The 11,578-nt window shown below is 44.6% G+C and overlaps 1 protein-coding gene across 2 annotated transcripts in view; it reads right to left on the bottom strand.

Moving 5' to 3' along the window:
* Positions 1 to 6,171: 6,171 nt before the first annotated feature.
* Serinc3 (serine incorporator 3) overlaps positions 6,172 to 11,578 on the bottom strand; it is a 29,432-nt gene continuing 24,025 nt past the window's right edge. For both annotated transcript variants that reach the window (XM_032904873.1, XM_032904872.1), the window contains 2 exons: positions 9,062 to 9,286; positions 6,172 to 8,390 (listed from right to left, as the gene is read on the bottom strand). In XM_032904873.1, the coding sequence (XP_032760764.1) occupies positions 8,252 to 8,390; positions 9,062 to 9,286 (364 nt within the window). In that variant the 3' untranslated portion in view covers positions 6,172 to 8,251. The remainder of the gene's footprint in view (positions 8,391 to 9,061; positions 9,287 to 11,578) is intronic.

The raw sequence follows: 11,578 nt of genomic DNA, 5'->3' as shown, positions 1-11,578 counted from the left end.
CCTCCCAGACACACGGGAGTGTTTGTCTAGTATGGGAGGACCAGTTGGCCAGATTGTTAGCTCTGCACTGGGGTATTGTAGACAACTGACAGGATTTTAGCCTTAACCCAAGCACTGAGTGAGGTGATTTTTCCCTTGGCTTTTGACGTGTCCTTTGGTATTCACCACGTATTGTGGTGTCAGGTAGTGTCAGGTCTGTTGGCTGTGTGTCTCCTAGACTAAGCGGGCATTGCATACAGCTTACATACAGTGCTTGGAGACCAAAGGTCAGTTGGTTGTTAATAAGCTGTTCCACCCTTAACAGCATTTCCCAAAACATCACAGAAGCTCTTTATGGACACTTACCTCAATAATGCCAATTCTGGAGGACACTCTTTTCACCATAGATGCGAATCCTTGATCTCCTAGCTCCTGGCTGAGCTTAGGCACTGATACACCCTCTTGACTGCCCATCAGGGCCATTTTCTGCTATTTGCTTTAGCTCCTGGTGTTTTCTGCCTAAAGGGATGGCCACCCAGGCACCTAAAAAGACCCACGATGGCTCTCTAGCCTTGGTGGAGAGTCTTATTAGAAGTTTTCTTTGGTAGTTGGGGAAAAGGCAGAAGGAAAAAAACAAAGGGAAAGATGAATGTCTCAGTCCTACCTGTTTCCCTAAATTTAAATCGTGTCATGTGACTAGTTAGTCTCTTTGACTTAACAAAGGGACAACCAGGTTCTTGGGGAGAAATCTCAGAGCAGAAATGTTGCCTGTTTGCCAAGCCTTTCTGGTTAAGCCAAGAGGGAGCCATTGTACCAAGACTCTAAGGAGGCTGGGTCTGTTATGTCCCCATTGCTACTTGTGGACTCTAGAGGACTCTTGGCACTTCAGGTTTGAAGCAGGCTGTGAGACCAGGATGTCCTGGTGCCAAGCAACCCAGTGTTGAGCAGCAGGGGCACCATAGGCCTCAGCTAGGGGAGCGCACTGGTAAAGCCAGCAAGTGAGCAGGAATCTGACTTTAGGGTAAAAATCTAGACAGTTCTGACAGCTGGAAGTCAACTTTTCCTCCATTCAAAGTCATGTGGTATTGGGAAGGGGCTAGGGAAATAGAAGTGGGTTCCAGCTTTATCTTCCTACACAGTCTTGAGTATAGCATTAACACCGAGTGCTGGACAGAGGTTGTCTGCTGAACACTGAATCCTGCTCCTGACTGACTCTGGAAATAAGGAGATTCCACTCTGCTTGGCGCGGAGATGCCCTAGTGTAAGAATATGGGAGTCTTCTCTTTCTCAAGTCCTCTACAGACTTCCAGGCAGTTCATCTTCCTAGAAAAGTATGAGTTCTGCCTTCATGTAGAAACACAGATAAAATCTACAGAAACAACTGGAAGTGCTGGCTTCTTACGCCTTGGCTTTCTCCAGGCACAGGTGGGTTCGACTACTCCCATTTCATCTTTGTAAGCACCTCAGGTTATAGGGCAGTTTCTTCAGAGTTGGGGGACTGGAGCCATTCCCCCTGAATGCCTGAGATGGCCTTACCACCTAGCAGCCAGTTTGGCCAGCAACAGCCACACTGCTGTTATGGTATCATAATACCTCATCCTCGGGTTTCCTGTAGAAAGGAAAATGCTAACTCAGTTGATGTAAGTGTTGCTGTGCTGGGATCCTGTCATGTGGGAGGGAACACCAAATACACAGGCTCTCAGGAGACATCTTGCTAAGGCTTCTCAGTACTGCAGTCTGCTCATGTTGTAAATCTGCCCTCTGTTCTCCTGACTCAGAAAGACTCAGCCACAAATGCAAGAAGCGCCATCAAATGTTCCTTCTCAGTGGGAACGTGCTCCACAGGAAGGTCCAGTGGGATTTGCAGCTAGAGTCACATTTTACTGGTTTGTGACCAAATTTACTGGTTTTCAGTTACCTGGGGTCCTATGTGTGTTTTCAACCTTTTCCCATCAGGCAGTTAGTAGTAGCCACTTTGGGTTCTTGTGGACGTGCCTCAGCTTCTCGGCATAGGAACCCAACAGGTAGAATACTTGAAACTTCTCAGTGGCCAAGACCTCGATACCCTCTCTGATGGGTGGGAACTGGGCTATTTTCCTGACCAATCTAGGCCACCATTTTAGTCCCTGGTCACATTCCTTACTCCAAACTGAAATTCAGTTTGGCTTTGAGTATGTGCACATGTGGTGGGTTCACCTACTTCAGTGTTGACCAAAAGTTTATTTTTCTAGTGCATTTTTCTAAATGGTAAAAATATGTAATTTTAGTATGCATGACTGGGTCTCCAAAATAAAAACTGAGTGTATTGTGGTTTTGTTCTTGAGCCAGGGTTTCACTATGTAGTCCTGGTGACCTGGATAGACCAGGTTTCCTAACCACGGGCTCAAGGGCAGCTTCCTGCCCTACAGATGAGGTTGGGAGGGGCACTGTGGCTGCCACTGAAGATCTCGATACCGGTTGATTGTGAAGGGAAATGGACCGGGCTTCACACAGAAGCCATTATGCCCTTTTCAGTTCCCAAGACTGAGGTATTTCTCTGGACTGACCCTGACTCCTTCCAATGAGAACAAAGTGTTCCTAAAGAATTCCTGTGGGCTGGGCATGTGTGCCAAGTACACAGAGTGCATAATCTCATTTAAATCTTCAGGCACCATGAATGAAGTGTATTGCCCCCTAGAGGAAAATAGGGCCCACAACTGTTCGTTAGCTTGCCAAGGTCAAAGCCAGGCAGCCCAGCTGGATCCTGCATCAGGACATGATGGAGTTTAGTGGCACACGTCTCTCTTTACACTCATGTAGCCAATCCCTGTGAAGATGGAGAGGAATCTTTCAAGCAACAATAGGCCAAATAAACTGGCAATGCCTCGGTCCCGGCCACTCTGGGTGAGGCTGAGGCTTGGGGTTAGACTGGACAATATGTCTCCATTTGATCTTAACAAAAGGCTTTAAGAAGTGAGACTCCATTCCTTAAAAATACAAAGTATCAGAAACTGGCTTGTTTTCTGGAAACATGTTCAGATGTATAAGTGCATTTGGGGGGTGATGGTTTTTTGTGTTAATTGGGTTTGTTTTTTGAGGCAGGGTCTTATGTAGTCCATTCAAATCTCAAACCAGATACATTAACCAAGCATGACACTGAGTTTACAATCCTGCTTCCACACTCCCAAGAGCTGAGGTTACCCGTGTGCTTCAATGTACATTTTTCTTTTTGGCTAAGACAAAATCTTACTCTTATAGTCCAGGATGACCATAATCTCAGAGCAATCCTACACCAGTCCCTCAAAGTGATGACATCACAGGCACGAGCCACCAGGCCCGGCTCCTTAGGGTTCATTTCATGCACTAAGTACACATAATGGCTTTATTGTAACATTTCATACATGATGTAATGTATTATTTCCTTACCATCATCTCTTATCCACGCCCTCCCACTGATCCTATTTTCTCAACTAGTCCCTCTTCTACTCAGGTCTTTTCTGGTGTGAACCAGTGAGTTAAGTTAGGGTTACTACAGGAGTATACCCCATTTGCCTGTGGCTGCACTTCTGAAGAAAACACCTCTCCTTTAGTAACCATTAATTGCCTATAGAGACTCAGGGAAGGGTGGAACCCCATGACCCTCAACTCCAATGTCCTCAGTGGGGTGTGGCCTCATTACCCATTTCCCCAACAGTTTTTCACCTGAGACTGAAGTTGTAACAACGATTTTATACACAGGTACAGGCTATGAAAGGAACTGGGCTGGGACTTGTGCCTTACATGCTAAGCTGCTACCTGCTGTTTACAGAAGGAACACGTAATGCCCCAAAGCAGAGCAGCTGGGTCCTGGTGCCCTGGCATGACGGTTAAGTCAGTTGAGAAACTCTAGCACAGGATGCAGGCTTGCTGCTGACTTCCGGTGAGGCAACAGGTAAGTGCATGTGCCGCAGCAGAGCCAGCCCCTCAAGCAAGTCTTTCTGGGGAAGCCTGTTTATCAGCCTAGGATGAGAACAGCCTGACACTTCACTTCCACTTTAAGGCAGTTGTGAGGATCAACAGTACTTCTCCCTGATCGGAGGCAGAACTTTGCCTAAGCACATGGCCACTGGTTGAACACTGTCACAGTCGATGGCAGTAAAAGTTTTATATGGTTGTATTTAAGATTAAGGTCAGTAGGACTAGGGTTGTGGCTTAGAGATGGGGCACACAACATGCAAAAAGCAGTGGATTTTGATCCTCAGCACCGTAAGAAAGAGTAAAAAGCTAGTAATATCTTTTTTTAGGGAATTACTTTCATTAGGGGACTTAAAAAAAGTTCATGTCCATACCTAAATAGATACTAGTCACACTAGTCACAACAGATATGACCTTAAGATACTAGTGACGAAGCCAGGCCGCACACTCAGGAAGCAGAGGCAGGCAGAGCTGTGAGTTTGAGGCTACCTTGGTATATACAAATTCTAGTGTAGCCAGGACTGCATGGTGAGACCCTGTCTCAAAGGAAAAGATACTATGCCCATGCAGGTGATATGGACATGGTGGGCTGGTCCCTCCCGTGTCTCTCCTGGCTGTTCTGTATACTTTGGTAGGCCCAGGAGCAAGGAGACCTATCCCTAAGTCAAGCCTGAGGTTTTCTTCTGCTTTGCCATTCCCTGGGTAATGTTGGGCAAATCACTTCTATAATCTGAGGTTTATAAGCTATAAAGAGTTGAACACCAATGGCACAGCTGGCAAGTGTAGCTATTTATATGACTTGGGGGTGGGGTGCTAAAGAGTGGCTTTACGCATGCATGCCAGCCTCTGAGGTAGGTCCCCAGCCACATTGTATGATTCACTTGAAAACCCGCATACGTCAGACAGCGGGAATCAGGACATCACTGTGTAGACTACGACTCTGTGTTCCTGGGTGACAGGATGGATGGACCAACATAAAAGGAGCAAAGAGATGAACTGCAATTCCAGCTAATAATAAGGCCTGGCATCTGCTGTCACCTAGTGACCGAGATCACCTGTTAACAGCACACTTAGCTTTGTTCCTATGTAAGAAAAACACAATCAAGCAAGGGATTGTCATAGACAAAAAGGCTGTCCTGCTTACAGTCAGTCAGATCTGTTATGGTTTCAAAAGTCCTACCAATAACCAGGCCCTGGCTTGTTTGTAGGGAGAAGGGAATGTTACTGGAGACTGTACCTAGCACCTCATACACACTAGGCAAACACTGTACCACTAAGCTACATGCCTGTTCCTTTTATTTTTTAATTTTAAGATATGGTCTCCCTATTTTGCTCAGGCTGAAACATGACCCATAGCCAAGTCAGGCCTAGGACTTGTGGTCTTCCTGCCTTAGAAGCCTGAGTAATGGATTATACATGTGCACTACCATCCCTGGCTTCCAAAGGCCATTTTTAGTAGTGCCTTTGGTTAAAAAGATAAAATTTTAGGCTGGGGGTGGTGGCTGCTGTCTACAGTCCATCTGTGTTTAGTGAGTAGAAGAGGGCAGGATGGCTGAAACCGTAGAGTTCCCTGACCTATAGAGTGAGTTCTGGGCCGGGACAACCTAGATGGAGCAAACAAGCAAAGACTCACCTAGACCAGTGGTTCTCATCCTTCCTGAGGACGCCAGCCTTTACCACAGTTCCTCATGCTGTGGTGACCCCCAACCACAAAATTATTTTCACTGCTGCTTCGTAACTGTTAATTTTGCTACTGTTATACATAGTAATATAAAGATCTTAGGAGGCCCCAGTGAAAGGGTTGCTCGACAACACCCCCACCACCCTTCTGCAAAGGGGGTGTGACCCACAGACTGAATCTGCTGACCTAGAAAGGAAGCTAATTCCAGCTGGGCAACTGGTTTCCCCCAGCTGTAGACAGCCTCTGCAGGTGCCTTCGATGAATTCCTAGAACATGCCAGTGAGCTGAGTCAGGGCCCTCAGTCTACAGATGAGTCTGATGAATATCAAGTGGTCTCATGAGATAACTCAAAACAATGTCCTATTCTCAAGTACGCCCACAGGCTTACTCAAAATGCCAGCATTCTTCATGTCCGTGTACAGCTCTGCACGTGATGTATGATTTACTGAGACTGAAATGAGTAACTGTTTCACGTTAGCAGCCAGACTTAACTTATTCTTAGAGTGTAGCCAAGCAACAGTGGGACTGCTCCCTCTTTTTAAGAGAACTTATAATTTCAAATTAATCTCAAAGGTATCATGGTGAAAAAACCCTTTATTCAACTTTATTACATTATTTTAGTTTAGAATTCCATTTATTTTGAATCAGATAAGGCAAAGAATGGGAACTGTTTTGAAATTTAGACTTTTAGAGGTAACCATGGTCCCCTACTGTTAAAAACAGGTATTTGTCTCTCACGGTTTTAAGATTAAGGGCCAGAACTATCTGCTTCACAAATCCTTGTTACTCTGATTTCCACATATGATCCTAAAGGTCGGACAGTGGTCCCAACAGCCCGTCAGACCCAGCTTCCCGAGCCTCCAACTCTACTTAGCTGTCCATATTACGATTATCAGCTTAATTCTCTAAGATCACCTCCAACCCAGCCTTGATCAGATTCTGAACACCTCTGACATTCACTCTTGTTTTAATCCATGGGGACATTGGCACTATCAAACATTCTTATAATAGATCCATTCTGAGACAAGTTTATTTTCAAACAAGCACACCATGTACTCAGTAAGCATTAGATGGCCATTCAATAGCTAGAAAATACCAGAGCTCAGTCAGACTCAAGAGGTCTGACTCCCAAACGTACTCACCATATGAAGGCACCACCTCCATCCTTTTGATCCACAACCAGAATCCCAAATAGAACCTATCTACACAGATTAAACCAGGAACCAGTCTCTCCTACCCCCTTCAACACTAACATGGAAATTGTCTAAACTGTCAATTTCTCCTCAAACCCCCTTTACATCTCTATTTCAAACCGCAAATGAATTGCCCTGATGCCTGGTGTAAACAAAGGTACAAATCTAAAGGTCCTCTCTCTGGGAGTCACGGTGCTGGCCTCTATCCAGGGTCTCTGATGAGCTCTCAGCACTAACTCACCAGCTATCAGCTCATTTCCTTAGATGGAAGGATGTCATCAGTCTTGTTTACACCCCAATAGGACCCAGTGCAAACCCAATACTTGGTGAGTTTCTGTTGAAAAGCCTGTTTTTATCATACTTCCCTTGCACACTGCTTTTCAGGAATATCTTTTTTGACAGTGCCTAAACTATGTCTTCCCTACAGTGGTCTTCCCCAGAGAAAATACTTGGGATAGTTTCTAAATGAACTTAAAACTTTACTAGTCAGATTTTAAGTGTAAGAAGAGGAGCACCCTGCCTGAAATGTCAGATTGACGTGGAACTCTCCAAACAAGCAAACAACAAAAGGAAACCTACCTGGAGATGGAGCCGTAAGAAACTAGCTATGGGGTACGGACCTACATTTCAGTACCCGCAAGCTGAGCCAGGACGATCTGAGTTCCGAGCAAGTCTGGGTTAGATGGCTAAGAGCCTTTCTAAACAAATACACAAACAAACAAGAAACTAAATATCTATTTTAATTAAGCACTTTTATGTTGCAGATGTAATAAACTGACATGCCTTTGACTTCTACACACTCATTAACAAGATCATTACATAACACTGCAGTGTTTTCCAGGTCAAGTGTTCTTTTTAATCAGATCTACAAAGCATTTACTGGGATGACATTTCTGACAAAGCCACAGACTTCTATCAAGCAGCATCAGTGTAGTATAAAAAGTAAGCAAAGGAACAAAATAGCCTTCTTCTTTCAGCCTCATGAGCAGCTGCATTTCCGGGGAAGGACCTACACACATAGTAATTCCTTGCCAAGAACCAGGACCTCTGAAGGAGGGAAATGTGGATTAATGCATTCCTTTTTGGTTTTTAAGGAGACTGTAATAGAAATATATTAAAGATAGCCTTAAATATCCAACAATCTTCTGACTTACAACTTAAACCAAAGTTGTAGGAATCTACAGGTCTTTATAAAGAATTCTCTTCACAGCACAGCTGTTCATGTTAAAACACAAAAATGTTCCCTTTGTGCTATAGCCTTACAAATAAACGTAATATATATGCATTTATATGAAGCTCAGACTCTGCAGCAAGCATTATTCAATCTTGCCTTTTGATATAAACCTGAAGACAGCCAAATCTGCAAAGTGTTCACTTAGTAGTCTAGTTGATGAAATGTAAAATGGATATGCATTTCCAGGAGAGGAACTCTGTCAGCTTTAGTAGTATCCTCCACACACCTAGCTCAGCTGAAGTCCCGACCTGTGAGGACCAGGGGAGCCACAAGAGTCCAGAGGTAAAGGAGGAGGCACAACCAGCTGGAGCCCATTTTGACCCACACAGCTAGCCACTCGCTGGACACCTTCTGGAATTTGGCATCAGGGCTAAGAAAACAAGAGAATAGGGAGGGAGAAAGATTAGTATTGCAAAGCTGCATCCCTCCCATTCCACCACCCTGGCCAACAGCAAGAAAGCCCAGTGAGAGGCTGGCACCACTAGTAGGGAGCCGGGAAGCTGCTTTTAGTTATTATGGCCAAAGGACTCTGACTCGCAAACAACATTGCCTTCTTGCCAAGACCTATTCTTTCAGCAAGGTTATTTAGTCCCACCTGATTCACTCCGATTACTGGCAAAATGGAAATATAATCCCTGAAATGGTTCTTCCTTAGGACATATTACTTTGACCAGAACATTTTAATATGGCCTCTCTAAAAGCACAGGAAAAAAATTATCAAGGTCACAGTGAATGGCTTTTTATCATGATTTTCTTTCTCAAATAACTAGTCTAGAAAAGCTACCAATAATTTGAACTGCAAAGAATTCCCAACTGGGCTCTATTTCAAGCAGGGCATGTTAGCATATGCTCAGAATCCCAGAAGTAAGGTCGCTACAGCAGAACTAGAACAGTGGGAAGTTTGAAGCTAGACTCTCTCAAAGAAACCAAAAGGGTTTCAGAGCAGGACACTGAACAGACAGCTTCCTTTTCTGAGACAACAGGACAGTTCGCAGATGTCCTAGGCATCCCTAAGGCTGAGTGCTCTTGTCTCTGCCTCACCTGTACCAGCTGGTTATGGTCATCATGATGTACAAGGAGGCACAGCAGAGCATCAGGTGGAAGAAGGAGTAGTTATACTGCACCCCCTCCTTCTCGTTGTCTACAGCCCGCCGAGGCTGTCCATCTTCTTCGTCACTGGCTCCATTGGTGGTGTCACCAAGGATAACACTGTCGCTGCCAGAGAGGGTCAGCTTGTTCACTTGGCTGTTGCTCGAAGTACGGATGCTGGAAAGTAATCCGAAAAAAGTCACATCAAAAGAGAACTGTTTCAGATGAAATAATTCTTTTGCCCGCCTATGTGTAGTTATTTCTGGGCTGTTCCTACTTTGGACACGAAGCCTGCTGAAAGCTGTGCCCACAACCTGCTGCCTGTTACTCCAGGACGGTACTCTCAGTAACTGCCACTCCATGGGTCACTTCCAGAGACGTGCTGCCCAGCGTCTATTCTACTACGACGCTTGTCCTGTACCACCCAGCTCTTCCCAGCTAACTTACTTATCCTTCCCATCTGTCTCAGTGTCACAGCCTCCTGAATTCTTCCCTGACATCACCCTTTTCTAAGCTGGGTGAGAAGCTTCCTTTCACTTCTCACAGCTCTCTAGGTGTCCTGCCCCAACACTTGTCAATCCCACCTTGCTTGCTACAGTCATCTCTGGATTTCCAGCACTGTGGATGCTCACTAGAAGAACAATTTAATGAGTAAATAAAATATACAGAGAAAGGACAAAAACTACATGATTATTTCAACAGCCAGAAAAAGCACGGGACAAAATTGGTACCCGTCTCCCCCCTTTTTATTTAATGTATGTGGATACACCATCACTCTTTCAGACACACCAGAAGAGGGCATCGGATCCCATTACAGATGGTTGTGAGCCACCATGTGGTTGCTGGGAACTGAACTCAGGACCTCTGGAAGAGCTGTCAGTGCTCAAGATGAAAATACTCAAAGTAGGAATATAGACTTTTCTTCAACTGATGGAGCTGGCATCCATCATACTTAATGTCATCCTTAATAGTGAAAGATAAAAACTGCCCACCCCTGATGTCAACAACAAAGCAAAAATCTCACTTTTGAATTTACTATTTAATACTGTACCAAAGTTCTAGCTACAGAAGTTAGACAAGAAAAAGTGATGGCCAGCAACTGATTTCAGCTGGGTCCTGTACGCAGAAGGCACCTATCTCTATGGCTCAAGTTACACCCTGGTGGAGCTACAATGTCCACACGCAGAGGCTGATGTAGGAGGATCAGGAATTCAATGGTGCACACAGACAAGCTGACACACACACACACACACACACACACACATAAATAAAAGTACATGAAACCAAAGCAAACACAAAGTCTGTTTGCAGGTAACAAAACAAACGAGCACAGAATGGTGGCACACAATTATACTCCTACTACTCGGGAGAAGAATGCAGAATTCAAGGTGAGTCTGGGCTACGAGAGACTGTCTCTAAACCTGGGCCAATAAGATGGCTCAGCAGGTAAACCTGCTTTCTGTGCAACCCTGACAACCTGAATTCAAGCCCTGGTCTGCAGAGTGGGAAAGAGAAAACCCGTCCCTCAAAGTTGTCCTGTGACCATAGTATCACACAGCGGGTACACACCAACCCCTGGAAGACAAAGGACCAATTCTAGCCTCTTGTGAGCTACACAGCAAGTGGGAAGCTAGCCTGGACATGAGCTCCTACAACAGAAAGCCCCAAAATAGGTAGCCAACCTCACTCAGGGCAGTTTGCTGGTCCCTAAGCAATCTTTTTTTTTTAAATCGGGGCCACTGGGTGAAGTCGCCTGCTGCTAAGTCTGATAATCTCACCTCTGCGCCCAGGATCCACACAGTGGAGAGACCCATGTCCCACAAGGTGTCTATTACTGTCATATGCACACCAGGGTGCAATCACTGCTCCCCCACAAAACATTCACAAAAATGAAATGGCTAAAAAATTTAGCTAACGGAACTTGTAAGCCAGCCCCATTAAATGTCCTTTATAGGAGGAAAAAGAAAAGAAAAAAATTTAAGTTAAATCTATATACATAAACTGGAAGGCTACTCTGACTAAAAGACAAATGTCTGAAATATTATATACCAAAATGTTACCTGTGCTAAAAGTAGATTCAAAAGGAGAATCTATTGGTCTCTCTTATTTTGCCTACTTACAGAAATACATTTATCTCGGCTAACTTTGAGTATTTCTTACTTTTCTATAGTAATCTAACACACTGTACTGTATGGGAGAGAACATGAGTGGAGAATGGGTAAATGAGGCAGGTTGTGTTTGTGGTTTTGTGCCAGGAACCACTACACTTACAGTTCTTTACTTAACATGAGTGAGGAAATAAGAACTTAAGATCACACCCAGGGCTTAACAAACCCCAGACAAGCACTCTACACTCCAACTAACACTTTCTGCTCAAATCCTTGTATTCTATCCTAAATTTAAGGTAATTTTAAATATCCCTTTTCAAGCTCATCTACAATCAATGTGCAGATAGGTACTCCATAACAG

Source organism: Rattus rattus, chromosome 5 (assembly GCF_011064425.1).
Source record: "Rattus rattus isolate New Zealand chromosome 5, Rrattus_CSIRO_v1, whole genome shotgun sequence".
In the NCBI taxonomy this organism is placed as follows: domain Eukaryota; kingdom Metazoa; phylum Chordata; class Mammalia; order Rodentia; family Muridae; genus Rattus; species Rattus rattus.
This window is presented reverse-complemented; position numbering and strand designations above follow the sequence as displayed.